The sequence below is a fragment of the chloroplast genome of Ostreococcus tauri (assembly GCF_000214015.3).
Source record: "Ostreococcus tauri chloroplast, complete genome".
Taxonomy (NCBI): Eukaryota; Viridiplantae; Chlorophyta; class Mamiellophyceae; order Mamiellales; family Bathycoccaceae; genus Ostreococcus; species Ostreococcus tauri.
Window position 1 is genome coordinate 35,637 of NC_008289.1, and position 25,442 is coordinate 61,078.

The window sequence follows — 25,442 nt, forward strand, 5'->3', positions numbered from 1 at the left end:
TCAATTTGAATGAGATTCAAAAACACATCATGGAGAGTTTGATCCTGGCTCAGAAGGAACGCTGGCAGCGTGCATAACACATGCAAGTCGAACGTGAGTATTCTTGCTTGCAAGAATATGAAAGTGGCGAACGGGTGAGTAACACGTAAGAATCTACCTTTAGGACGGGGATAACTTCTGGAAACGGATGCTAATACCCGATATGCTGTGGAGTGAAAGGAATTTCGCCTAAAGATGATCTTGCGTCTGATTAGCTAGATAGGATGGTAACTGCACACTATGGCGACGATCAGTAGCTGGTCTGAGAGGATGGACAGCCACATTGGCACTGAGACACGGGCCAAACTCCTACGGGAGGCAGCAGTGGGGAATTTTCCGCAATGGGCGAAAGCCTGACGGAGCGACGCTGCGTGAAGGATGACGGCCTGCGGGTTGTAAACTTCTTTTCTCGAAGAAGAATCAATGACGGTATTCGAGGAATAAGCATCGGCTAACTCTGTGCCAGCAGCCGCGGTAAGACAGAGGATGCAAGTGTTATTCGGATTGATTGGGCGTAAAGCGTCTGTAGGCGGTTTGGAAAGTCTTTTGTGAAATTCTTCGGCTCAACCGGGGGTCCGCAAAAGAAACTTCCATGCTTGAGGGAAGTAGAGGTACAGGGAATTTCCGGTGGAGCGGTGAAATGCGTAGATATCGGAAGGAACACCAATATGGCGAAGGCACTGTACTGGGCTTTACCTGACGCTAAGAGACGAAAGCTAAAGGAGTGATTAGGATTAGATACCCTAGTAATTTTAGCCGTAAACGATGGAAACTCACTGCCGAGCCGGTATTCGGAGCGGTGGTCAAGCTAACGCGTGAAGTTTCCCGCCTGGGGATTACGCATGCAAATGTGAAACTCAAAGGAATTGACGGGGACCCGCACAAGCGGTGGAGTATGTGGTTTAATTCGATGCAACGCGAAAAACCTTACCAAGGTTTGAAATCATTCTAAAACTCTTTGAAAGAAGAGCCTCCTTCGGGATAGAATGACAGGTGGTGCATGGCTGTCGTCAGCTCGTGTTGTGAAATGTCAAGTTAAGTCTTGTAACGAGCGCAACCCATGTCTTTTGTTGCTGTTTTACAGTGCTTAAAAGAGACTGCCGCTATACAGCGGAGGAAGGTGTGGATGATGTCAAGTCAGCATGCCCCTTATATCTTGGGCTACACACGTACTACAATGGTAGGGACAATGAGTCGCAAACCTGTGAAGGCTAGCCAATCTCAAAAACCCTATCTCAGTTCGGATTGTACTCTGCAACTCGAGTACATGAAGGTGGAATCGCTAGTAATCGCTGGTCAGCATACAGCGGTGAATACGTTCCCGGGTCTTGTACACACTGCCCGTCACACCATGGAAGTCGATCCTTCCCTAAGTCGTTACTCGAACCTTTATGGACGAGGATGCCGAAGGCAGGGTTGGTGACTAGGGTGAAGTCGTAACAAGGTAGCCGTACTGGAAGGTGTGGCTGGAATACCTCCTTTTAATGAGATCTTGAGAGTAGAGATGCTCTCAAAAAAGACCAAGCCGGAAGCGGCGCGTAATTGCCGCTGGCTACGGGCTATTAGCTCAGGTGGTTAGAGCGCACCCCTGATAAGGGTGAGGTCTCAGGTTCAAGTCCTGAATAGCCCATGGCACGGGGGTATAGCTCAGTTGGTAGAGCGCTGCCTTTGCAAGGCAGACGTCAGCGGTTCGAGTCCGCTTACCTCCAGCCAAACTCCTTTTCGAAGGACTGAATTGTGGAACCTTTTATTTAAAACAAAATCAATCAACAAAGAGTATATGGTGGAGATCTAGGGACCTAGAGCCGATGAAGGGCGTGATAACCGACGATATGCTTCGGGGAGCAGGACGTATGCTTTGATCCGAAGATTCCCGAATAGGGCAACCTAAAACATTCCTTCTTGAATTCATAGAGAAGAGAAAGACAACCCAGTGAACTGAAACATCTTAGTAGCTGGAGGAAAAGAAAGCAAAAGCGATTCCCAAAGTAGCGGCGAGCGAAATGGGACCAGTCTAAAAGAAAAATTTATTTTTCTGGTTATAGGACCAAACACAAAGGTATAGAAATTGATGAGAAACGAAGCAGCTGAATCCTGCGCCATAGATGGTGAAAGCCCAGTCGTTGAACCTTCACTCAATGCCGTTTGGCTCCCAAGTAGTATGGGGCACGTGAAATCCCGTATGAATTCGCCAGGACCACCTGGTAAGACTAAATACTCCTAGGTCACCGATAGCGAAAAGTACCGCGAGGGAAAGATGAAAAGAACCCCTATTCGGGGAGTGAAATAGAACATGAAACCGTATACTTACAATTGGTAGGAGGATGAACACATCTGACTGCATGCCTGTTGAAGAATGATCTGGCGACTTACGGTAAGTGGCATGGTTAAGATTTTTCATCGAAGCCAAAGCGAAAGCATGTCTGAATAGGGCACTCGTCCCTTATCGTAGACCCGAACCCAGGTGATCTAACCATGACCAGAATGAAGCTTTGGTGAAACGAAGTGGAGGTTCGAACCGACCGATGTTGAAAAATCGACGGATGAGTTGTGGTTAGGGGTGAAATGCCAATCGAACTTGGAGCTAGCTGGTTCTCCTCGAAATGCGTTGAGGCGCAGCGGTTATTTATGAACTCTCATGGGGTAAAGCTCTGTTTCGGTGCGGGCTGCGAAAGCGGTACCAATCTGTTGCAAACTCGGAATACGTGAGATGATTTCAAATAGCCAGTGAGACTGCGGGGGACAAGCTTCGTAGTCAAAAGGGAAACAGCCCAGACCATCAGTTAAGGCTCCTAAATAAAAGCTAAGTGGTAAAGGAGGTGAAAATGCTGTGACAATCAGGAGGTTTGCCTAGAAGCAGCCACCCTCTAAGGAGTGCGTAATAGCTCACTGATCAAGCGTTTTTGCGCCGAAAATTTCCGGAACTAAGTTTTTTGCCGAAGCTATGGATATATTCTCTTATAGAATATGTGGTAGAGGAGCGTTCCGCCCAGGGAGAAGCCAAGCGCGTAAGCCGCGGTGGACAGGGCGGAAGTGAGAATGTCAGATTGAGTAACGAAAACACTAGTGAGAATCTAGTGCCCCGAAAACGTAAGGGTTCCTCTGCAAGGCTCGTCCTCAGAGGGTCAGTCAGGACCTAAGGTGAGGCCGAAAGGCGTAATCGATGGAAAGAAGGTTTATATTCCTTCACCGTTATTTTATTAGTCCTAAGGGACGAACAAATGAAGCGAAAGAAATTTGCCACCTTGGCCGGTGGAAGAACGAATTGCTTGTCCCTCCATTTTTTCCAAGAAAAGCTTATCGACTTTGATAAAATAGCGCCTGTACCGTAAACCGACACAGGTACGTGGGTTGAATAAACTAAGGGGAGCGAGATAACTCTCTCTAAGGAACTCGGCAAATTGGCTCTGTACCTTCGGAAGAAAGAGTGCCCTTGTAAAAGGGCCGCAGTGAAGAGATCCAGGCGACTGTTTACCAAAAACACAGGTCTCCGCAAAGTCGTAAGACGATGTATGGGGGCTGACACCTGCCCAGTGCCAGAAGGTTAAAGAAGTTGGTTAGTTTCGACGAAGCTGACGACTGAAGCCCTGGTGAACGGCGGCAGTAACTATAACTGTCCTAAGGTAGCGAAATTCCTTGTCGGGTAAGTTCCGACCCGCACGAAAGGTGTAACGATCTGGATACTGTCTCAGAGAGAGGCTCGGTGAAATAAAAATATCTGTGAAGATGCGGATTACCTGCACGCGGACAGAAAGACCCTATGAAGCTTTACTGTACCCTGGAATTGCTCTCAAGCTTGCTTTGCGCAGCTTAGGTGGGAGACGTTGAACTTCTTTTTCCGGAAAGGAGGGAGTCATCAGTGAGATACCACTCTTAGTAAGCTAGAGCGCTCATTTCTTACCGTTATCCGGTAGAAAGACAGTTTCAGGCGGGCAGTTTGACTGGGGCAGTCACCTCCCAAAAGGTAATGGAGGTGTACAAAGGTTCGCTCAGGCTGGACGGAAATCAGCCATAGAGTGTAAAAGCAAAAGCGAGCTTGACTGCGAGACTGACATGTCAAGCAGAGACGAAAGTCGGTTTTAGTGATCCGACGGTGCTGAGTGGAAAGGCCGTCGCTCAACGGATAAAAGTTACTCTAGGGATAACAGGCTAATCTCCCCCAAGAGTTCACATCGACGGGGAGGTTTGGCACCTCGATGTCGGCTTATCGCATCCTGGAGCGGAAGTACGTTCCAAGGGTTGGGCTGTTCGCCCATAGAAAGCGGTACATGAGCTGGGTTCAGAACGTCGTGAGACAGTTTGGTCCATATCCCGTGTAGGCGTTTAGAACATTGAAAGGATCTCCCCTTTGTACGAGAGGACCAGGTGGGGACAATCCGCTAGTGTACCAGTTATTCCGCCAGGGGTAAACGCTGGGTAGCTATGATTGGAGCAAATAACTGCTGAAAGCATATAAGTAGGAAGTTCACCTTAAGATGAGTGTTCTTTGTCTATGAAACTTTAAGTTTCAACAATGACAGTAAGATCACGGCAAGACTAGCCGTTTAATAGGCGTAATGTAGACGCGCAGTAATGCGTTTTGAAGCTGATACGTACTAATAGATCGAAGGATTTGATTTTATTTATTATTTTTTTTCTTGGTGTCTTCGTCACAATCGAAACACAGCATCCCATCAGAACTGCGTGGTGAAAGGTTTTTGAGACTAAGATAGCTATCGGGCCACTGATAGTGAAAACGTGTCGATGCCAAGACTTATTTCAATTATTACAACAAAAAGGGAGAGAAGGTATCTTTATTGGATACCTTCTCTCCCTTTTTTAGTTTCTACTCTGTAAGCTCACGCACAGACTGTTCATAGAACAAAAAAACATAAAATAAAAGAAGAAGAACACTTAAATAGGTGAATGTACCCGAAATACGGTTCATAAACGTATTAAACCGGTAGTTATACAGATAAACATAGTTAACTGTTCAGAGTAGTATGAAACCGCTTTCAGACATCTTTAATCAAGGGGCTCTACCATGCATACTCGTTTTGAGGCCGTTCAGATTGGCGTGGCTTCTTAAAACACTGTCCGTACAGATCAAGTTGAAACCATGTATATTCTTATACTCTGAGTATTTCCTTGTGATTTAAAGGTCTATTTTTTATATTTTTATCTTGTCGTATATACCCCCGAAGGGGTATATAAACTCTATGTTAGTTCCCTAACATAAAAGACTTGACTATGCGTTGATTGAAGGAGCTTCAACTGAAGCGAGGTCAAGAGGGAAGTTGTGAGCGTTACGCTCGTGCATTACTTCCATACCGAGGTTAGCACGGTTTACGATATCAGCCCATGTGTTAATTACACGTCCGTTAGAATCTACTACAGACTGGTTGAAGTTGAAACCGTTAAGGTTGAAAGCCATAGTAGAAATACCAAGAGCTGTGAACCAGATTCCCATTACAGGCCAGATTGCAAGGAAGAAGTGAAGTGAACGTGAGTTGTTGAATGAAGCGTATTGGAAGATAAGACGTCCGAAGTAACCGTGTGCAGCTACGATGTTGTAAGTCTCTTCTTCTTGTCCGAACTTGTATCCTGCGTTTGCAGACTCGTTCTCAGTTGTCTCACGGATGAGAGATGAAGTTACGAGTGATCCGTGCATTGCAGAGAAAAGTGAACCACCGAATACACCAGCAACACCAAGCATGTGGAATGGGTGCATAAGAATGTTGTGCTCAGCCTGGAATACGATCATGAAGTTGAAAGTTCCAGAGATACCGAGAGGCATTCCGTCAGAGAAAGAACCCTGTCCGATTGGGTAGATAAGGAATACAGCAGTTGCTGCAGCTACAGGAGCTGAGTAAGCTACTGCGATCCAAGGACGCATTCCTAAACGGAATGAAAGCTCCCACTCACGACCCATGTATGAACAAATTCCGATGAAGAAGTGACATACGATAAGCTGGTAAGGTCCACCGTTGTAAAGCCACTCATCAAGAGAAGCTGCTTCCCAAATTGGGTAGAAGTGAAGTCCGATAGCGTTAGATGTAGGGATTACAGCACCAGAGATGATGTTGTTTCCGTACATAAGTGATCCAGATACTGGCTCACGAATACCATCGATATCCACTGGAGGTGCAGCGATGAAAGCTACGATGAATACAGAAGTTGCTGTTAAAAGAGTAGGGATCATTAATACTCCGAACCAACCGATGTATAAACGGTTCTCAGTTGAAGTAATCCATGAACAAAAACGTCCCCATACTGTCGCGTTTGCGCGGCGCTCTAAAGTTGCAGTCATAATAAAGAAGAAATAAAAATTTAAAGAGTTACAAAATCACCATGGAACCAAGGCCCAAAAAATTGATCTGTTACTACGTATTATACCAGCCTTCGATGCGCGAAACAACAAACGAAAAAAAGAAATATGTATTCTGGATTCTTAAAAATATCGTGCCGTTTTTAACTGGACAGGCACAGATGAAAGTTGAAGTCGAAACAACAAACGAAGAAATACCGAGCAAAATAAGAAATACCCATCAAACGAAGAAAAAGTTATGTTTTTATTTTATAAAGAGTGGGCTCAATTATTTTTTTTGTATGTTGCGGCTTAAAAACTAGAAGCTTTGGATTTTTTTTTATTTTTATAAGTGGGGATAGAATATACCCCCACATTATAGAGTTGAAGAAAAAAATGTTTCTTCAACTTGAAATTTAAATTTACGATACAAATGAATTTAACGCACCTACCACAAATACTAAAAGCATCCAAAGAGCAGATCCAGAAAATACAAGTCCTTTACTTTGAGCCCATCCTTCAGGAGAAGCGAGAAGTACTGGCACACCAATAACAAGAGCTAATGAAAGCCCAATGAAAGCAAGGAGCGTAAGTTGAAAGATAAAAAGCATAGGATTTAATTCCTTAAAAATCGATTTTCAGCCCAAAGTTCAAATTTTGACAAACTAGTCCTCGAGCTACTTTTATAATATCATTTTAATAGTAATATGCCCATTAATTTGGACAATAAATAAAAAAAAACTAAAAAATCAATTTTCAGTTTTAATTTCATTTATATTATATTACAATAGTACCAAGATCAAAACAAGGCTCGGTAGCTCAGTGGTAGAGCAGAGGACTCATAATCCTAAGGTCACAGGTTCAATCCCCGTTCGAGCCAATAGAAACCAGATTTCATTTTATTGAATCTTGGTTGAGTTGCCTAAAAAATTAGCTCACTTTACAAAATAATTAAGTTTACAAACTACAATAATAAGTCAGATAATTTAATATATGAATACAAATTCTTTGGTTCAATTCGTTTAGAATATTCTAAAGTTTTTTAGTTATTTTTATATCCATTGAAATGGACCTTCAGTTTTTATGATTGACTTCATTCAACGCGTAGTTGTAACTCAAAAATCAACAATGCTTCTTGAGTCTGAGCGTTACACGTTCGATGTGGACGTAAACCTCAGCAAAACAGATATTAAGACGCTTATTCAGGACCTCTACGGAGTTCAAGTGGTTGCGGTAAATACGCACCGCCTCCCACGTCGTAAGACACGATTCGGTGGAGTGAAAACACGTACAAAGCGTGCTATTATTCGCTTAAAAAATGGCGATACTTTACCTATTTTTGACTAATATATGGCTCTTCGTTTTTATAAAGCATATACTCCGGGAACACGTAACCGTTCTGTAGCGGATTGTAGTGGATTAACAAAGACTCGTCCCGAAAAGTCTTTAACACGTTCAATGCACCGTGCAAAAGGTCGTAACAACCGTGGAGTAATTACTTGTCGTCACCGTGGTGGTGGGCACAAACGTTTATACCGTCAAATTGATTTCCGTCGTAACAAATATGATATGGCGGCAACAGTTAAAACCATTGAGTATGATCCAAACCGTAATGCTCGTATTGCACTTGTCGAATATCAAGATGGTGAGAAACGCTATATTTTACATCCGAATGGATTAGAAATTGGTGATTCTATCATCGCAAGTGAAACAGCAGTAAACGCAGTAGGAAACTCATTACCTTTAATGGCAATGCCATTAGGTGTCCAAGTACACAATATTGAGATGCACCCAAAGAAAGGGGGTCAGCTTGTTCGTTCTGCTGGTGCAGTGGCACAACTTGTTGCAAAAGAAGGAGAGTATGTAACTCTTCGTCTTCCTTCTGGTGAAGTGCGACTTATTTCAAACAAATGTTGGGCTACAATCGGACAAGTAGGAAACATGGAGGCTATGAACCTTTCTCTTGGAAAGGCTGGTCGTTCACGTTGGCTTGGTCGTCGTCCAACAGTTCGTGGTAGTGTTATGAACGCTGTAGATCACCCACACGGTGGAGGAGAAGGTCGTTGTCCAGTTGGTCACGCACAACCTCGTACGCCATGGGGGAAACCTGCTCTTGGTGTTAAAACACGTACACGTAAAAAGTACAGTGATACCCTTATTCTTCGTCGAAGAAAAGTTTCATAAATTTTTATATCTCTTATGGCTCGTTCTCTTAAAAAAGGACCTTTTGTTGCAGATAAGCTTATGAAAAAAATTGAGCTTCTTCACTCAAAAGGTGAAAAAACTGTAATCCAAACTTGGTCACGCAGTTCTACAATCACACCAATCATGATTGGCCACACAATCGCAGTACACAATGGTCGTGAGCACATTCCAGTATTCGTCACTGACCAAATGGTTGGACACAAACTTGGTGAATTTAGTCCAACACGTACGTTTCGTGGACACGTAAAGTCTGATAAAAAATCGAAACGTTAAAATTATTTTGGAAATAAAGAGTAAAAAAATTCTTTATTTGTAACACACCTCATTTCCTAAACAGAAAAATATTATGGGTCAAAAAGTTCATCCGATTGGATTCCGAATTGGTGTAACACAAACTCACCGTTCACAATGGTTTGCAAAACCAAAAGATTATGCAAAACTCGTGGAAGAAGATCTTTTAATCCGTGAATTTGCTGAGAGTCGTCTCCCTGATGCGGGCATCTCTCGCATTAATATTTCACGTCAAGTAGATCGTATTGAAATTGAATTTTTCACTGCACGTCCACGTGCACTTGTAGGAGCAAAAGGAGAAACTTTAACTCAACTCCGCGATGAGATTAAAGCAAAACTCCCAGACACTCGTAACGTTGCATTATATGTAACAAAAACACAACAACCGGAGATGGAAGCAATTTGTATTGCTGAAAATATCGCGGAACAACTTGAAAAGCGTACTCCCTTCCGCCGTACAATGCGTCAAGCAATTATGCGTGCTCGTAAAGCAGGGGCTGAAGGAATTAAAATTCAAATTTCTGGACGTTTAAATGGAGCTGAAATTGCTCGTCACGAATGGGCTCGTGAAGGGCGTGTACCTTTACATACAATTCGTGCTGATATTGATTATGCAACAGCTCGTGCTCAAACAATCTACGGAATTTTAGGCATTAAAGTATGGGTTTGTAAGGGGGAGAAATCATGTTAAGTCCAAAACGAACAAAATATCGTAAACCTCACCGTGGAAACCGTAAAGGACAAGCACTTCGTGGAAATAAAATCTCTTTCGGAGATTTTGCTCTTCAAGCACTTGAGCCAGGTTGGATCACTTCACGTCAAATTGAAGCGGGTCGACGTGCTATGAGTCGTTATGCGAAGCGTGGTGGGAAATTATGGATTCGTATGTTCCCAGATCGTTCAATCACAGCTCGTGCAGCAGAAACACGTATGGGTGCTGGTAAAGGTGCCCCAGATTATTGGGTATGTATTGTAAAACCAGGAAAGATTCTTTATGAACTTGCTGGTGTGCCAGAAACAATCGCTCGTGCATCGATGCGTATTGCGGCATACAAGATGCCTGTCAAAACTAAATTTCTTGTGCGTGACGAATATGTTGCGCCACAATAAGATTTAGTATTAAATTTAATCTTATAATTTTTAATTTATATGATTCAACCACAGACATATCTCGAGGTTGCGGACAATAGTGGAGCACGTAAATTAATGTGTATTCGCGTATTGAACCGTAAAATTGGACATATTGGTGATGTAATCATTGCTGTCGTAAAAGAAGCATTGCCTAACATGCCAATTAAAAAGTCCGAAGTTGTTCGTGCAGTCATTGTACGTACAGCACACACTATTCAACGTGACAACGGTATGTCAATTCGTTTTGACGATAATGCCGCGGTTATTATTAACAAAGAGGGAAACCCACGTGGTACACGTGTTTTCGGTCCAATCGCACGTGAATTACGTGAACGCGATTTTATGAAGATTGTTTCTCTCGCACCAGAAGTTCTTTAACTTTATTTGTATGATTCAACGACTTCAAAACTTGTACTTAACAAAAGTACAAACAACTCTTACAGAACAATTTCAGTACAAGAATACTCACGAAATCCCACGTCTTGAGAAAATCGTTATCAACCGTGGAGTAGGAAGTGCATCTCAGAATACAAAGTTACTTGAATCTTTAGCAGACGAATTAACCATTTTAGCCGGGCAGCGTCCTATTGTTAAACGTGCAAAGAAAGCAATTGCTGGATTTGGGGTTCGTGAAGATATGCCAATTGGTTTAACAGTGACACTCCGTGGAGAGCGTATGTATGCATTCTACGATCGTCTTGTAAATCTTGCACTTCCACGTATTCGTGACTTCCAAGGTATTAGTCCAAAAAATTTTGATGGACACGGAAACTATACACTTGGACTTACTGAACAATTAATGTTCCCTGAAGTAAGTTATGAACAGATTGATCAAGTTTGTGGTATGGACATTTCAATTGTTACAACTGCATCAACAGATCGAGAAGGTCATGGTTTATTAAAGGAACTTGGTATGCCTTTCAAAGCAGGTTCAGTAAACTAAGGGTTTATTTTTTATTTTATTGACAAACATGGTAAACGACACAATTAGTGATATGCTTACACGATTACGCAATGCGTATCTTGCTGATAAAGAACAAACTTCTTTAAAAGCAACTCGTGTAGTGAAAGATATTGCCCAAGTATTAGTGCAAGAAGGTTTTCTTGGTCCAATTGAACAAGAAGAAAATGGGTTTTTCACCGTTAACTTAAAACGTGGTGTAAAACAATTTGAACGCGTAAGTACTCCTGGAGTTCGTGTATATGCGAACCACAAACAACTCCAACCAGTATTAAATGGAATGGGAGTAGCTGTCATTTCTACATCACAAGGAATCATGACTGACCGTAAAGCTCGCGCTTTAGGGATTGGCGGTGAGGTTCTTTGTAAAATTTGGTAGGTTATGGCAAGCAATCGCGAACTTATTGAAATGGAAGGGGTTGTAGTAGAATCACTTCCAAATGCTATGTTTCAAGTTGAACTAGAGAATGGTTTTCAAGTTCTTGCACACATTTCTGGTAAAATTCGACGTAATTCTATTAAAATTCTCCTTGGAGATCGAGTAACCGTTGAATTAACACCGTATGATCTTACGAAAGGTCGCATTATTTATCGTTTACGAAAAGATCGAACGCAATAATTTTTGCATCTTTAGTTTGATTTGATAACTAGTTATTTAGCAATACTTTTATTATGGCAACAAAACAGCGTAAAGTTACGCAAAAGAAATCACGTCGCAAAGTTCAACGTGGAGTAGTTCACATTTTAGCGACGTTTAACAATACATTAGTAACTATCAGTGATCGTTCTGGTCTTGTTATTGCATCGTCATCTGCTGGTGCTTGCGGGTTCCGTGGGGCACGAAAAGGAACGCCATTTGCTGCACAAACTGCATCTGAAGAAGCTGTTCGTAAAGCTCTTGATTACGGTTTAAAATATGTGGATGTAATGGTAAAAGGTCCTGGAGCTGGTCGTGAAATGGCAATTCGTGCTCTTCAACAGCTTGGATTAGGGGTTACTTTAATTCGTGACGTTACTCCATTACCACACAATGGTTGTCGTCCTCCGAAGAAGCGTCGTGTATAATTTATACACAACTTGCTTTTTAGGAATCTCAGCCAAACGATTCTAATGCCAATCTTTCTATTCTATTTATTTTATGATTAAAGCAGCGGCAACACTTAAATCATTACAATACCGTCAAAATAGTTTAACGGATTGTTATGGTCGATTGAGTTTTGGTCCAGTAAATCCCGGGCAAGGATTAACGATTGGTAATACGCTTCGCCGTATTTTATTAAACGATCTTCCTGGAATTGGGGTTATTGGTGCCGAAATTAACGGTGTTCAGAGTGAGTTTTCGACTCTCCCTGGAATCCGAGAATCTGTAATTGAGATTTTTTTAAATCTTCGTGAACTCATTTTTACTCCGACAGCAACTTGTGCACAAAAAGTAAAACAAACCAAACCGTTTGTTTATGCAAAGCTAAACTCGGAATTAAAAATTGATAATTTCCCGTATGTAGTAACTGCAAAAGACTTACATATTCCTGAATATGAATTCGTTGATCCCAACCAACAAATTGCAACAATTTTATCACCAACAGCTGCTGAAAACTTTAAATTAACTCTTTTAATTGGACAAGGTCGTGGGTATCAATCATGGAAAAAGTTACCGGGTGTGCCCCAACTTATGGATCAACGCTTTTTCGAACAATTTGATTCAACGCAAACAAATTCGAAATCAGTAACTTTCCCAATTGATGCGATTTTTATGCCAATTCGACAAGTTAATTTTACAGTTCAAGAACATTCTGTTGATGGTGAATATATCTATTTTGAAGTTTGGACCAATGGTAGCATCAACCCATTTGATGCAGTGAAATCTGCGGCGAAAGTTGGTATGAAATTAATGACAGCTTGTCTTACTACGTTACAAGATCAACAAGTTTATCTCGACGAATCAAAACTTCCAGAGACTCCTAATTTTGTACAAGTTAATTACAATAAAATGGAATCAGAGAGTAATTTCGATCAAATTTTTATTGAACAATTAGAACTTTCGCTTCGTGCATACAATTGCTTAAAGCGTGCTAATATTTTAACATTGGCAGATTTATCGCAGCAGTCTTTTCGAGACTTGATGAAACTTCGAAATTTCGGTCAAAAATCTGCCGATGAAGTTCGTGCCGCATTAAGTACTTACGGAATCGAATTAAAAGAAGATTAATCAATACATTTATAACTCACTTAACTTAAAGGAGATTTTTTATGCAAGTTTGGTCCGCTACAGGGCGTCGAAAGCGAGCGGTAGCTCAAGTTCGAATTTGCTCACCTGGGACAGGAACAATTAAAGTAAATCAAGTGGATGCAGAACAGTACTTACAGGGTGCATATGCAAATATTTTAAAACCATTTGAAAAACTTCAATTAGATGCAACTTACGATATTTTTATTCGTACAGAAGGTGGGGGGTTAACCGGTCAGTCAGACGCAATCCGTCTTGGTTGTGCTCGTGCCCTTTGTATGATGAACTCAGAGTACCGTACTCCACTTAAGAGTGCTGGTTTCCTTACTCGTATTGCGCTTAAGAAAGAGCGTAAGAAGTATGGTTTAAAGAAAGCTCGTAAGGCACCACAGTTCTCAAAGCGTTAATTTATTTATTTTTAACATTTAAAAGTAGTTTTTTCCTTAATTTAAAGTGTCTTTTTTTTAAGTTACTAAATTAAGGAAAACTACTTGAAACCTCTATAGGTTTATTCTATACTCAAAACAGATATGTCTTAGTGGTGGAATGGTAGACACGCAAGCTTGAGGGGTTTGTGCTTTACGGCGTGGAGGTTCGAGTCCTCTCTAAGACATGACCTATTTTTATAGGGATCAATTCAATGGGTCGATGCCCGAGTGGTTAATGGGGACGGACTGTAAATCCGTTGGCTTGCCTACACTGGTTCAAATCCAGTTCGGCCCAATCGATAAAACGTGGCTGTGGTGGAATGGTAGACACTGGAGACTTAAAATCTCCTGCCGGTGACGGCGTGAGGGTTCAATTCCCTCCAGCCACAATTAAAATAATTAAATTTTTTTGAAAAATAGAAAAATAAAAAATGTGCGTTTCTTATTTTTAAAAATAAGGTATGATGAGAGTGTGAAACATCAAAGCACGGAGACAGGTGATGAATTTCCTTTACGACATTTCCGCTGTAGAAATTGGTCAACATTTCTATTGGAGTCTTGGCGGATTCCAAATGCACGGACAAGTACTTATTAATTCATGGATTGTACTCGGACTTATTATTGCGTTTGCAGTAACAACAACTCGTGATTTAAAACCAGTTCCAGAAGGTGGACAAAACCTTGCTGAATTTGTTGTAGAGTACATTCGTGACATTGCAAAAACTCAAGTTGGACACGACTATTTAGAATGGACACCATTCATTGGAACGTTATTCTTATTTATTTTCGTTTCAAATTGGTCTGGAGCTTTAATCCCATGGAAGCTTATTGAACTTCCACACGGTGAACTTGGAGCACCAACAAATGACATTAACACAACTGTAGCCCTCGCTCTTCTTACATCATTAACATATTTCTATGCTGGATTAAAGAAGAAAGGATTAGAGTACTTTGGAAAGTATGTTCAACCAACCCCGATCTTACTTCCAATTAACGTGTTAGAGGACTTTACGAAGCCATTATCATTAAGTTTCCGTCTTTTTGGAAACATTCTTGCAGATGAGCTCGTAGTAGCAGTACTCGTATCATTAGTTCCTCTTGTGATTCCGATCCCACTCATTTTCCTCGGATTATTTACTAGTGGAATCCAAGCATTAATTTTTGCAACACTTGCTGGAGCGTACATTGGAGAAGCACTTGAAGGACACTAAGCATTAAAAGATGCTTTAAGTTTTGATCTTGGATTAAACTTTTGCATCACTCAATGCAATAAAACTCAAATGCCTCACCAGAACTTCCTTTCCATTTTTTCCCGGACGTCTCCGGGGGAAAGGATTTTATTAAAGGCATTGGGTAAAACCCCAGTATAAATAAAAAAATGAGTTTAAAAAAATGGCGAAAACTGGTAATCTGCAAGAGCATAAGCAACTTATAAAAAGGAAACATACAATGAACCCATTAATTTGTGCTGCATCTGTAGTTGGAGCTGGTTTAGCAATTGGACTTGGAGCTATTGGTCCTGGTATTGGTCAAGGTACTGCAGCTGGACAAGCTGTAGAAGGTATTGCTCGCCAACCTGAAGCTGAAGGGAAAATCCGTGGAACACTTCTTTTATCTTTAGCGTTCATGGAAGCATTAACAATTTACGGTCTTGTAGTGGCATTAGCATTAATGTTCGCAAACCCATTCGTTTCTTAATTACTTTTTTGTAATTCTATTAGAAACAATGTTTCTTATGGCAGTTTTTAGTATTATCAGCTGCCAAGAAACAGAATCAGCAAAAAAAATTTGTTGATACATTACGATATTCGTAATTTTTTTTATTAGTTTTTTTAGAAAAAATTAATTTAATACAAATTCCAAATCATCTGGAGGTTTTGAATGGTATCACTTGCAGAAGGTTTCGGTTTCAACACTAATATTCTTGAAACGAACGTTCTTAACCTTGCCGTTGTTCTTCCAATTGTATTTACACTCGGGCGTGACACACTCACATCTATGTTAGATACACGTCGTGAAAAAATTCTTGGAAGTCTTCGTAGTGCTGATGATCGCTTTAAACAAGCTCAATTAGAACTTGATACAGCGAAAGCAGAACTTGCGACTGCAAACGACAAAGTAAAAGATATTAAAAGTGAGGGACGTAAAACTCTTGAGGCACTTACTGCTGAGCAAAGCTCACGTATGGCTGAAGTAGCAACTCGTTTTGCTGGTCTTAAAGATGAAACAATTCGTCTTGAAGAAGAGAAAGCAATTGCACAGTTCCGCAAGCAACTTGTTAATGTAGCGTTTGAGAAAGCAATTGTTGGGATTCAATCTCAAATGAATGCTTCACTTCACCGCAAATATATTGACGCTAAGATTTCACTTATGACTTCTCGTCTTTAAAGTAAATTTTAGTTTTTCCACCCATTGGTGGAAATTAAGCGTTAAAAATTAACGTTTAATACTTTACGAGCAAACAATATACTCGCTTTTGATAAATATGTTTAAGCTCTCCCAATATAAATGGGACGGTGTGCTCTTTAGCCACCAATCCGTGAAAAGTTAATCCCTTAAGATTGAATCGAACCGAGGATAAAATGGTAAAAATTCGTCCTGATGAAATTAGTAGCGTAATTCGCCAACAAATCGAACAGTACACTCAAGAAGCACAAGTTGTAAATGTAGGAACAGTGCTTCAAGTAGGAGATGGAATTGCTCGTATTTATGGTTTACAAAAAGTAATGTCTGGTGAGTTACTTGAGTTCCAAGATGGAACAATTGGAGTAGCCCTCAACCTTGAAACAGATAACGTAGGGGCTGTATTAATGGGTGACGGTCTTAAGATCCAAGAAGGTGACTCAGTAAAAGCAACTGGTAAAATTGCTCAAGTACCAGTAGGAGAAGCATTCTTAGGACGTGTAGTAGATGCGTTAGCGCGTCCAATTGATGGACGTGGTGACATTAAAGCAGATGGAACACGTTTAATTGAATCTCCAGCTCCTGGAATTATTGCACGTCGTTCAGTATACGAACCACTTCAAACTGGTCTCGTATCGATTGACGCAATGATTCCAATTGGACGTGGACAACGTGAGCTTATCATTGGTGACCGTCAAACTGGAAAAACTGCAGTAGCAACAGATACAATCATTAACCAAAAAGGTGGTGACGTAATTTGTGTATACGTAGCAATTGGACAGAAAGCATCATCAGTAGCGCAGATTGTGACAACTCTTACAAACGCAGGAGCAATGGATTACACAATTATCGTATCTGAAACTGCTGATTCACCAGCAACGCTCCAATACCTTGCACCATACACAGGGGCATCATTAGCAGAGTACTTCATGTACACTGGTCGTGCGACTCTCATCATTTACGATGACCTTTCTAAACAGGCGCAAGCTTACCGTCAAATGTCCCTTCTTCTTAAGCGTCCTCCAGGACGTGAGGCATACCCTGGTGACGTATTCTACCTTCACTCACGTTTACTTGAGCGTGCAGCGAAGCTTAGTGACGCATTAGGTGAAGGAAGCATGACTGCACTTCCAATTATTGAAACACAAGGTGGAGACGTATCGGCATACATTCCAACTAACGTAATTTCAATTACTGATGGACAGGTATTCCTTTCAGCTGACCTTTTCAACTCTGGTATTCGTCCAGCAATTAACGTAGGTATTTCTGTATCACGTGTAGGATCAGCAGCTCAAATTAAGGCTATGAAGCAAGTAGCAGGTACACTTAAGCTTGAACTCGCACAGTTTGCAGAGCTTGAGGCATTCTCACAATTTGCTTCTGATCTTGACCAAGCAACGCAGAACCAACTTGCTCGTGGAGCACGTTTACGTGAGCTTCTTAAGCAAGCACAGAACCAGCCACTTTCAGTAGATATGCAAGTAGCTACTATCTATACTGGAACTCAAGGACACTTAGATGACCTTGCAGTAGGTCAAGTTCGTTCATTCCTTACAGGTCTTCGTGAGTACATTAAGACAAACAAGGCATCATTCTGTTCGGATGTAACTTCTTCTAAGAAGTTTGGACCTGAAGCTGAAGAGATGTTAAAAGCAGCAATTGCTGAGTACAAGGCAATTTTCAAAGCTTCTTAATTAATTTTTTTGTTCTTTCTTTTGAACACCTTCAGTGTGTTCAAAAGAAAGAACAAATTTAAAATAAAAAAGTGACGAATAGTTATTAATATGGTAAATTAGTTCCAAACAAATATATCTTATTTTTACTAATACTTAACCAGACTGATGAATTTGAAAGTTTGAGTCCCTATTGTATTTAGTTTATCTACCTATTTAAAAATCTCATGGCAAAAAAGGCATTAATTGCGCGTGAAACAAAACGCCAAAAACTTGTTCAAAAATATGCAGCCAAGCGTCTTGAATTTAAAGAACGCATCCGTACTGCAGAGTCTATTCGTGAAGTGGTAAGTATCCAACGTGAATTCCAAGGGTTACCCCGTAACAGTTCAAAAGTACGTCTTAAGAACCGTTGTGCAAAGACTGGTCGACCAAAAGGGTATTACCGTGATTTCGGTCTTTCACGTCATGTATTACGTGAAATGGCGCACCAAGGGCTTCTTCCGGGAGTCCGTAAAGCAAGTTGGTAATCAGAAAATAATTTCTTTGTCATAATTTCACTTGTTGACTTTTTGGCAAAGAAATTTCATAATATTCAAAAAATGGGGCATAGCCAAGTGGTAAGGCGGCTGGTTTTGGTTCAGTTATTCCGAGGTTCGAGTCCTTGTGCCCCAGATTTAAAGGAAATTTCAATCTAAACAAATTATTAGTTCTCATGAAGAAAAATTTATTCCTCGTAAGCGTATTTGCATCGCTTTTTGTTGGGACAGCTAACAACGCATTAGCTTACCCAATGTATGCCCAGCAAGGGTACGAAAACCCACGTGAAGCCACTGGTCGTATTGTTTGTGCTAACTGTCACCTTGCACAAAAACCTGTTGATATTGAAGTACCGCAAGCAGTACTTCCAGATTCAGTTTTCGAAGCAGTTGTAAAAATTCCTTACAACCAAGAAGTTAAGCAAGTTCTTGGAAATGGGAAAAAAGGTGGCTTAAACGTTGGAGCAGTACTTATTCTCCCTGATGGGTTCACTATGGCTCCCGCTGATCGTATGTCTGCAGAGCTTAAAGAAAAAGTTGGAAAACTTTACTTCCAGCCATATAGTGAAGACAAGCAAAACATTCTTATTGTTGGTCCAGTACCAGGTAAAAAATATAGTGAGATGACTTTCCCACTTCTTTCACCTGATCCGGCAACTAACAAGAAGGTAAATTACCTTACTTACCCAATTTACCTTGGTGGAAACCGTGGTCGTGGGCAAGTTTACCCAGATGGTAGCAAATCAAACAACACTGTTTATAATGCTGCAGCTGCAGGTAAAATTGCTGCAATTAACCCAACAGAAAAAGGAACTGATGTTGTAATTGATAAGGTTGATGGCGGCTCTGTGACTGTAGCGATTCCGTCTGGTCCAGATCTTTTAGTTTCAGTAGGTGACACTGTAGCCGCTGATCAGCCAATTACAAATAACCCTAATGTAGGTGGATTTGGGCAAGGAGAGACAGAAATTGTACTTCAAAACCCAGCTCGTCTCCAAGGGCTTGTTATTTTCTTAGGATTTGTACTTATTGCACAAGTATTCCTTGTACTCAAGAAAAAGCAATTCGAGAAAGTACAGCTTTCAGAAATGAACTTCTAATGATTTTTTAAATTATTTTTAAGATGTCTAGGGCAGTTACTGTCCTAGACGTTACATGAAGATTATTCTGCTAAAAAATAAACAACTCAATACTAAAATTGACCAAATTAAAATTTTTGTAAAAAGAAAAGCATTCTTATACTGAACAAAAATTCTTATTTCAAAAATTTGACGTGTGACTTTATCACGAAAACGCGTTTGTTGTGGGAGGCATACCACTACTAACAAACTCATGATACCTACGTATAAAATAAATCCGAAAATTCGCATTTTTACAATTTTTAATTGGATGTACATGGGGGCTTAAAGCCCCCATGAAATTAAAGCTCTAAATTAACATAAATACTAATTTATCCAAACTTACCAGAAGTTGAAGCAATTACGAAAGCTGCATATGTAAGTACGAATCCTACTGCAAAGTGAGTAAGACCTACAAGACGAGCTTGCACAATTGAAAGGGCAACTGGCTTATCGTTCCATTTTACAAAGTTTGCAAGTGGAGTACGCTCATGTGCCCAAACAAGAGTTTCAATAAGCTCTTGCCAGTACCCACGCCAAGAAATAAGGAACATAAATCCTGTTGCGTAAATAAGGTGTCCAAAAAGGAACATCCACGCCCATACCGAAAGACTGTTCATTCCAAACGGGTTGTACCCGTTAATAAGTTGAGATGAGTTAAGCCAAAGGTAGTCACGAAGCCATCCCATGATATATGTTGATGATTCGTCAAACTGAGCTGAATTTCCTTGCCAAAGAGCAAGGTGCTTCCAGTGGAAATAGAATACTGTCCATGACACTGTGTTGAGCTCCCAGAATACTGCGAGGTAGAAAGCATCCCAAGCTGAGATGTCACATGTTCCTCCACGTCCTGGTCCATCACAAGGGAAACTGTACCCGAAATCTTTCTTATCTGGCATAAGCTTAGATCCACGTGCATCAAGCGCTCCTTTTACAAGGATAAGCGTTGTTGTGTGAAGTCCAAGTGCGATTGCGTGGTGTACAAGGAAATCTCCAGGCCCAATTGGGAGGAAAAGCGAGTTTGTAGAACTGTTAATTCCAGCAAGCCAACCTGGAAGGTAAATTGAATTACCAGCGGCAGTTGCAGCGTTATCCCCTGAAAGAAGAATATCAAAGCCATAGAGAGCTTTACCTTGTGCAGCCTGAATCCATTGTGCAAATACTGGCTCAATAAGAATCTGCTTTTCCGGTGTTCCAAATGCTTGCATTACGTCGTTGTGTACATAAAGACCAAGCGTGTGGAATCCAAGGAAAAGTGATACCCAACTAAGGTGCGAAATAATCGCTTCTTTGTGCTCTAACATACGTGCAAGTACGTTTCCTTTATTCGCTTCTGGATCGTAGTCACGAATAAAGAAGATTGCTCCGTGTGCAAAAGCTCCACACATGATGAAACCAGCAATATACTGGTGGTGCGAGTAAAGTGCTGCTTGCGTTGTGAAGTCCTGAGCAAGGAACGCGTACGGTGGCATACTGTACATGTGCTGTGCTGTAAGTGAACATAATACACCAACAGATGCAAGTGCAAGCCCAAGTTGGAAATGAAGAGAGTTGTTTACAGTATCAAAAAGACCTGTGTGCCCAGCTCCAAGACGTCCTGAAGGTGCTGTATGTGCTTCAAGAATTTCTTTCATACTGTGCCCAATTCCGAAGTTCGTACGGTATTGGTGTCCTGCAATGATGAAAACTACAGCAATTGCAAGGTGGTGGTGAGCCATGTCAGTGAGCCAAAGACTCTGTGTCTGTGGGTGGAATCCACCTAAGAATGTAAGAATTGCTGTTCCAGCCCCTTCAGATGTTCCGAAGATGTGTCCAGCTGTATCTGGATTCTGTGCATACACAGCCCATTGTCCTGTAAAGAATGGAGCAAGTCCTGCTGGGTGAGGTAATGTTGTTAAGAAGTTATCCCAACGAACAGTCTCTCCACGCGAAGCTGGAATTGCTACGTGTACAAGGTGACCAGTCCAAGCGAGTGAACTTACTCCAAAGAGTCCCGAAAGGTGGTGATTTAAACGTGATTCAGCATTTTTGAACCAAGAAACTGCTGGTGCAAACGTCGGCTGAAGGTGAAGCCATCCTGCGAAGAGGAAAAGTCCTGCTACAAAAAGAAGGAAAAGTGACCCGTTGTAAAGGTCAACGTTTGTACGCATACCAATTGTGTACCACCACTGGTAAACACCTGAATATGCAATGTTTACTGGAGCCGAAGCTCCACCACGTGTAAATGCTTCAACAGCTGGTTGTCCAAAATGTGGATCCCAGATTGTGTGAGCGATTGGACGTACGTGAAGAGGATCTTCACCCCACTTCTCAAAGTTTCCTTGCCACGCTACGTGGAAAAGGTTACCTGATGTCCATAAGAAAATAATTGCAAGTTGCCCGAAGTGAGAAGCGAAAATCTTTTGGTAGAGTTTCTCTTCTGTCATCCCATCGTGTGTTTCGAAATCGTGTGCTGTTGCAATTCCGAACCAGATACGACGTGTTGTGGGATCCGATGCAAGTCCTTGACTAAATTTAGGGAATTTTGTTGCCATATAAGTGTATATCCTCCGTGCGTTTATCCTACTGCAATAATTCGCGCTAAGAAGAATGACCAAGTTGTTGCGATACCACCTAAAAGGTAGTGAGCAACACCAACGGCACGTCCCTGCGTAATACTTAAAGCGCGTGGCTGAATAGCTGGCGCAACTTTAAGTTTGTTGTGCGCCCATACGATTGACTCGATAAGCTCTTGCCAGTACCCACGCCCTGAGAAAAGGAACATGAGACTAAAAGCCCAGATAAAGTGTGCACCTAAGAAGATGAGACCGTATGCTGAGAGCGCAGATCCGTATGATTGAATTACTTGTGAAGATTGTGCCCAAAGGAAATCACGAAGCCATCCGTTAATAGTGTTTGCACTTTGTGCAAAGTTACCACCAGTAATGTGTGAAACTCCATTTCCAGTTACACTTCCCCAAACATCTGATTGCATCTTCCAGCTAAAGTGGAAAATTACAATAGAAATTGAGTTATACATCCAGAAGAGACCTAAGAAAACGTGGTCCCAAGCTGATACTTGACAAGTTCCTCCACGTCCTGGTCCGTCACAAGGGAATCGGAAACCAAGGTTTGCCTTATCTGGGATAAGACGTGAACTACGCGCAAAAAGAACACCTTTAAGAAGGATAAGAACTGTTACGTGAATAGTAAAAGCGTGAATATGGTGAACCATAAAGTCTGATGTACCAAGTGAAATTGGCATCATTGCAATCTTTCCACCAACAGCTACGATGTCGCCACCCCAACTAGCACTTGTGCTTCCTGCTGCTGTAGGTGCAGTAAGTTCAGGTGCAAGGGCATGTGTGTGCTGCACAAATTGTGCAAAAATTGGCTGAAGTTGAATTGCTGTGTCTGAGAACATGTCCTGCGGACGTCCAAGCGCACTCATTGTATCGTTGTGGATATAAAGTCCAAAACTGTGGAATCCAAGGAAAATACAAACCCAGTTTAAGTGAGAAATAATTGCATCACGGTGACGAAGTACACGATCAAGAACATTGTTGTAGTTTGTTGCTGGATCATAATCACGAACCATGAAAATTGCTGCGTGTGCAGCTGCTCCACAAATACAGAAACCTCCAATCCACATGTGGTGTGTGAAAAGTGAAAGTTGCGTTCCGTAATCAGTCGCTAAGTATGGGTATGGAGGCATACTATACATGTGGTGAGACACAATAATAGATAATGATCCCATAAGTGCTAAGTTAATAGCAAGTTGTGCGTGCCATGAAGTTGTTAAAATTTCGTAAAGCCCTTTGTGCCCTTCACCCGTGAAAGGCCCTTTGTGTGCTTCAAGAATTTCTTTCATGCTGTGCCCAATTCCCCAGTTCGTACGGTACTGATGACCAGCAACAAGGAAAAGAACAGCAATTGCTAAGTGGTGGTGAGCCATATCAGTAAGCCAAAGACCACCTGTTACTGGGTTTAATCCTCCACGGAAAGTAAGGAAATCTGAGTATTCAGTCCAGTTAAATGTAAAGAATGGTGTAAGTCCTTTTGCAAAACTTGGGTAAAGCTCAGCCATGAGAGCACGGTTAAGCATAAACTCATGTGGAAGTGGAATCTCTTTTGGATCTACCCCAGCATCAAGAAGAGTGTTTACTGGTAATGCAATGTGAATCTGGTGACCGGCCCATGCAAGACTTCCAAGTCCAAGAAGACCAGCAAGGTGGTGGTTCATCATTGATTCTACATTTTGGAACCACTCAAGCTTCGGTGCAGCTTTGTGGTAGTGCCACCATCCTGCGAAGAACATAAGTCCTGCACAGATAAGGGCACCAATAGCTGTACTATAAAGTTGAAGTTCACTCGTGATTCCACTTCCACGCCAAAGTTGGAAGAATCCTGAAGTGATTTGTACTCCTTGGAATCCTCCTCCAACGTCACCGTTTAAGATTTCTTGACCAACAATTGGCCACACTACTTGTGCAGATGGCTTAATGTGAGTCGGGTCACTTAACCATGCTTCATAGTTTGAAAAACGTGCTCCGTGGAAGTACATTCCACTAAGCCAAATAAAGATGACTCCGAGTTGTCCAAAGTGAGCACTGAAGACTTTACGCGAAATGTCTTCAAGGTCAGTCGTGTGACTATCGAAGTCGTGTGCATCTGCGTGAAGGTCCCATACCCACGTTGTTGTAGCCGGACCTTTGGCAAGTGTACGAGAGAAGTGTCCAGGTTTTGCCCATTTTTCAAATGAAGTCGGTACCGGGTCACGATCTACGACGATTTTGACAGTTTTAATCTCGCGTTCTGGTGGACTAATTGTCATTAATTTTTCCTCTATATTTCATTACTGAAAGTTTTCAATTATTGATAACGAAAAACTTAAAGATCATTTACTTTCAAACGTAAAAATGGTTTCTATGAAGCGTTATTTTTATTTATTTTAAAATAAAGGGAAAACCTTTCAATAAAAAGCCAATTGTTTGAATTCAAATGAAACGGATTCCTACTTTTTACTATGAATGAGTGCAGTTTCAAAAATAATTTTGTCAAAGACTCATAGTTTAAACAATGGTGTGATAAAAGTATGGTGTACCTCCATTTTATTAAAAAAAAGAGCACATGCACACCGCATATGCGCCATTTAAATATTTTTTCTTGCAAAATTGCGCTGCATGAGGCATTATAACTGCACACGCATCAATTTGTGGGTTTGTAGTTCAATTGGTTAGAGCACCGCCCTGTCACGGCGGAAGTTGCGGGTTCGAGTCCCGTCAATCCCGGAAAAAAAAATATATAAAATAGAGTGAAGGTTTTTTGATTTTTTTCTATAATACTAATGTCGCCTCTATACCTCTGATTTTGGTGAAATACTTCCTTAGGAGAAAAACTCATGGCTGCATCATTATTACCTTCAATCTTTGTACCTCTTGTAGGATTAGTTTTCCCGGCTGTTGCAATGGCATCTCTTTTTCTTTACATCGAGAAAGAACAGGTGAGCTAATCTTTTTATTGTCATTTTTTGGTCCCTCTTCTTTTGAGGTTGGAATGCTTTTATTGAAAGCAAAAATATTTTAACGTTCGGGTAAAATTTATGAATCTTGAATTAATCGGTCAACTTGTAACCGTTGCTCTTGTTGTAGGAGCAGGTCCAATTATTATTGGAGCTCTTTTCGCACGCGGTGGAAACCTTTAAACCATAAAACACATTATGCCTTTATCTGATACACAAGTTTTTACTGCTCTTTTCGTAGCACTTATTACTGGTATTCTTTCCCTCCGTCTTGGAACTCAACTTTACAAGTAAAAAGTTAAGACGGTTTTTTAACTTTTTTAAAGTACTTTAAAAAATTTTGCTTGTTTATATTTTTTGATATAAACAAGCAAAATAATAAAATAAAAAAGTGCGTTGTTTTAACTATTAACTTTTGCTAATCTCTCTTACAAAGAATATCGGAGTGTAGCGCAGCTTGGTAGCGTACGTCCTTTGGGAGGATGTGGTCGCAGGTTCGAATCCTGTCACTCCGAAACTTTAGGTCTGGTGAGATCAATAAAAAAGCGTCCTTAGTTCAGTTGGTAGAACGCAGGTCTCCAAAACCTGATGTCCTAGGTTCAAGTCCTAGAGGGCGTGTATGATTTGACAAGACGGAAGCT

The 25,442-nt window shown here is 41.2% G+C and overlaps 25 protein-coding genes and 13 non-coding genes across 38 annotated transcripts, besides 1 other annotated feature; 34 read left to right on the forward strand and 4 right to left on the reverse strand. All coding sequences in view use genetic code 11, as the record gives it.

The window, feature by feature from the left end:
- Positions 1-6,666: part of a repeat region that runs on past the window's edge.
- Positions 2-1,571, forward strand: rrs. The gene has a single exon. It is a non-coding gene; the product is annotated as a small subunit ribosomal RNA (ribosomal RNA).
- Positions 1,596-1,669, forward strand: trnI. Its single transcript has one exon. It is a non-coding gene; the product is annotated as a tRNA-Ile (tRNA).
- Positions 1,676-1,748, forward strand: trnA. The gene has a single exon. It is a non-coding gene; the product is annotated as a tRNA-Ala (tRNA).
- rrl lies at positions 1,800-4,658 on the forward strand. The gene has a single exon. It is a non-coding gene; the product is annotated as a large subunit ribosomal RNA (ribosomal RNA).
- On the forward strand, positions 4,676-4,791 carry rrf. The gene has a single exon. It is a non-coding gene; the product is annotated as an unknown (ribosomal RNA).
- Positions 5,267-6,328, reverse strand: psbA (photosystem II protein D1). The gene has a single exon. The coding sequence runs from the start codon at positions 6,326-6,328 to the stop codon at positions 5,267-5,269; it is 1,062 nt and encodes a 353-aa protein (YP_717233.1).
- Positions 6,667-6,747: 81 nt separating the features above from the next.
- ycf9 (photosystem II protein Z) lies at positions 6,748-6,936 on the reverse strand. Its single transcript has one exon. It carries the CDS (start codon positions 6,934-6,936, stop codon positions 6,748-6,750), a length of 189 nt encoding a protein of 62 aa, YP_717234.1.
- Positions 6,937-7,133: 197 nt separating this feature from the next.
- On the forward strand, positions 7,134-7,205 carry trnM. Its single transcript has one exon. It is a non-coding gene; the product is annotated as a tRNA-Met (tRNA).
- Positions 7,206-7,408: 203 nt separating this feature from the next.
- Rpl23 (ribosomal protein L23) lies at positions 7,409-7,672 on the forward strand. The gene has a single exon. The coding sequence runs from the start codon at positions 7,409-7,411 to the stop codon at positions 7,670-7,672; it is 264 nt and encodes an 87-aa protein (YP_717235.1).
- Positions 7,673-7,675: 3 nt separating this feature from the next.
- On the forward strand, positions 7,676-8,509 carry rpl2 (ribosomal protein L2). The gene has a single exon. The coding sequence runs from the start codon at positions 7,676-7,678 to the stop codon at positions 8,507-8,509; it is 834 nt and encodes a 277-aa protein (YP_717236.1).
- A 15-nt stretch (positions 8,510-8,524) lies between these two features.
- Rps19 (ribosomal protein S19) lies at positions 8,525-8,803 on the forward strand. The gene has a single exon. The coding sequence runs from the start codon at positions 8,525-8,527 to the stop codon at positions 8,801-8,803; it is 279 nt and encodes a 92-aa protein (YP_717237.1).
- Positions 8,804-8,876: 73 nt separating this feature from the next.
- rps3 (ribosomal protein S3) lies at positions 8,877-9,512 on the forward strand. The gene has a single exon. It carries the CDS (start codon positions 8,877-8,879, stop codon positions 9,510-9,512), a length of 636 nt encoding a protein of 211 aa, YP_717238.1.
- rpl16 (ribosomal protein L16) lies at positions 9,506-9,931 on the forward strand. Its single transcript has one exon. It carries the CDS (start codon positions 9,506-9,508, stop codon positions 9,929-9,931), a length of 426 nt encoding a protein of 141 aa, YP_717239.1.
- A 39-nt stretch (positions 9,932-9,970) lies between these two features.
- Positions 9,971-10,330, forward strand: rpl14 (ribosomal protein L14). Its single transcript has one exon. It carries the CDS (start codon positions 9,971-9,973, stop codon positions 10,328-10,330), a length of 360 nt encoding a protein of 119 aa, YP_717240.1.
- A 10-nt stretch (positions 10,331-10,340) lies between these two features.
- On the forward strand, positions 10,341-10,895 carry rpl5 (ribosomal protein L5). The gene has a single exon. It carries the CDS (start codon positions 10,341-10,343, stop codon positions 10,893-10,895), a length of 555 nt encoding a protein of 184 aa, YP_717241.1.
- Positions 10,896-10,923: 28 nt separating this feature from the next.
- rps8 (ribosomal protein S8) lies at positions 10,924-11,292 on the forward strand. Its single transcript has one exon. It carries the CDS (start codon positions 10,924-10,926, stop codon positions 11,290-11,292), a length of 369 nt encoding a protein of 122 aa, YP_717242.1.
- A 3-nt stretch (positions 11,293-11,295) lies between these two features.
- On the forward strand, positions 11,296-11,532 carry infA (translation initiation factor 1). The gene has a single exon. The coding sequence runs from the start codon at positions 11,296-11,298 to the stop codon at positions 11,530-11,532; it is 237 nt and encodes a 78-aa protein (YP_717243.1).
- A 53-nt stretch (positions 11,533-11,585) lies between these two features.
- Positions 11,586-11,978, forward strand: rps11 (ribosomal protein S11). Its single transcript has one exon. It carries the CDS (start codon positions 11,586-11,588, stop codon positions 11,976-11,978), a length of 393 nt encoding a protein of 130 aa, YP_717244.1.
- A 73-nt stretch (positions 11,979-12,051) lies between these two features.
- On the forward strand, positions 12,052-13,122 carry RpoA (RNA polymerase alpha subunit). The gene has a single exon. It carries the CDS (start codon positions 12,052-12,054, stop codon positions 13,120-13,122), a length of 1,071 nt encoding a protein of 356 aa, YP_717245.1.
- A 41-nt stretch (positions 13,123-13,163) lies between these two features.
- rps9 (ribosomal protein S9) lies at positions 13,164-13,547 on the forward strand. Its single transcript has one exon. It carries the CDS (start codon positions 13,164-13,166, stop codon positions 13,545-13,547), a length of 384 nt encoding a protein of 127 aa, YP_717246.1.
- A 125-nt stretch (positions 13,548-13,672) lies between these two features.
- On the forward strand, positions 13,673-13,753 carry trnL. The gene has a single exon. It is a non-coding gene; the product is annotated as a tRNA-Leu (tRNA).
- A 29-nt stretch (positions 13,754-13,782) lies between these two features.
- trnY lies at positions 13,783-13,863 on the forward strand. Its single transcript has one exon. It is a non-coding gene; the product is annotated as a tRNA-Tyr (tRNA).
- An 11-nt stretch (positions 13,864-13,874) lies between these two features.
- Positions 13,875-13,957, forward strand: trnL. The gene has a single exon. It is a non-coding gene; the product is annotated as a tRNA-Leu (tRNA).
- A 111-nt stretch (positions 13,958-14,068) lies between these two features.
- On the forward strand, positions 14,069-14,779 carry atpI (ATP synthase CF0 A subunit). Its single transcript has one exon. The coding sequence runs from the start codon at positions 14,069-14,071 to the stop codon at positions 14,777-14,779; it is 711 nt and encodes a 236-aa protein (YP_717247.1).
- A 181-nt stretch (positions 14,780-14,960) lies between these two features.
- Positions 14,961-15,266, forward strand: atpH (ATP synthase CF0 C subunit). The gene has a single exon. It carries the CDS (start codon positions 14,961-14,963, stop codon positions 15,264-15,266), a length of 306 nt encoding a protein of 101 aa, YP_717248.1.
- A 183-nt stretch (positions 15,267-15,449) lies between these two features.
- On the forward strand, positions 15,450-15,956 carry AtpF. The gene has a single exon. The coding sequence runs from the start codon at positions 15,450-15,452 to the stop codon at positions 15,954-15,956; it is 507 nt and encodes a 168-aa protein (YP_717249.1).
- Positions 15,957-16,150: 194 nt separating this feature from the next.
- On the forward strand, positions 16,151-17,665 carry atpA (ATP synthase CF1 alpha subunit). The gene has a single exon. The coding sequence runs from the start codon at positions 16,151-16,153 to the stop codon at positions 17,663-17,665; it is 1,515 nt and encodes a 504-aa protein (YP_717250.1).
- Positions 17,666-17,871: 206 nt separating this feature from the next.
- rps14 (ribosomal protein S14) lies at positions 17,872-18,174 on the forward strand. The gene has a single exon. The coding sequence runs from the start codon at positions 17,872-17,874 to the stop codon at positions 18,172-18,174; it is 303 nt and encodes a 100-aa protein (YP_717251.1).
- Positions 18,175-18,247: 73 nt separating this feature from the next.
- On the forward strand, positions 18,248-18,319 carry trnQ. Its single transcript has one exon. It is a non-coding gene; the product is annotated as a tRNA-Gln (tRNA).
- A 40-nt stretch (positions 18,320-18,359) lies between these two features.
- Positions 18,360-19,283, forward strand: petA (cytochrome f). Its single transcript has one exon. The coding sequence runs from the start codon at positions 18,360-18,362 to the stop codon at positions 19,281-19,283; it is 924 nt and encodes a 307-aa protein (YP_717252.1).
- A 350-nt stretch (positions 19,284-19,633) lies between these two features.
- On the reverse strand, positions 19,634-21,835 carry psaB (photosystem I P700 chlorophyll a apoprotein A2). Its single transcript has one exon. It carries the CDS (start codon positions 21,833-21,835, stop codon positions 19,634-19,636), a length of 2,202 nt encoding a protein of 733 aa, YP_717253.1.
- Positions 21,836-21,858: 23 nt separating this feature from the next.
- psaA (photosystem I P700 chlorophyll a apoprotein A1) lies at positions 21,859-24,114 on the reverse strand. Its single transcript has one exon. It carries the CDS (start codon positions 24,112-24,114, stop codon positions 21,859-21,861), a length of 2,256 nt encoding a protein of 751 aa, YP_717254.1.
- A 383-nt stretch (positions 24,115-24,497) lies between these two features.
- trnD lies at positions 24,498-24,571 on the forward strand. The gene has a single exon. It is a non-coding gene; the product is annotated as a tRNA-Asp (tRNA).
- A 110-nt stretch (positions 24,572-24,681) lies between these two features.
- Positions 24,682-24,792, forward strand: psaI (photosystem I subunit VIII). Its single transcript has one exon. The coding sequence runs from the start codon at positions 24,682-24,684 to the stop codon at positions 24,790-24,792; it is 111 nt and encodes a 36-aa protein (YP_717255.1).
- A 90-nt stretch (positions 24,793-24,882) lies between these two features.
- ycf12 lies at positions 24,883-24,984 on the forward strand. Its single transcript has one exon. It carries the CDS (start codon positions 24,883-24,885, stop codon positions 24,982-24,984), a length of 102 nt encoding a protein of 33 aa, YP_717256.1.
- A 15-nt stretch (positions 24,985-24,999) lies between these two features.
- Positions 25,000-25,095, forward strand: psaM (photosystem I subunit XII). The gene has a single exon. It carries the CDS (start codon positions 25,000-25,002, stop codon positions 25,093-25,095), a length of 96 nt encoding a protein of 31 aa, YP_717257.1.
- A 147-nt stretch (positions 25,096-25,242) lies between these two features.
- On the forward strand, positions 25,243-25,316 carry trnP. Its single transcript has one exon. It is a non-coding gene; the product is annotated as a tRNA-Pro (tRNA).
- Positions 25,317-25,346: 30 nt separating this feature from the next.
- trnW lies at positions 25,347-25,419 on the forward strand. Its single transcript has one exon. It is a non-coding gene; the product is annotated as a tRNA-Trp (tRNA).
- Positions 25,420-25,442: the final 23 nt, after the last annotated feature.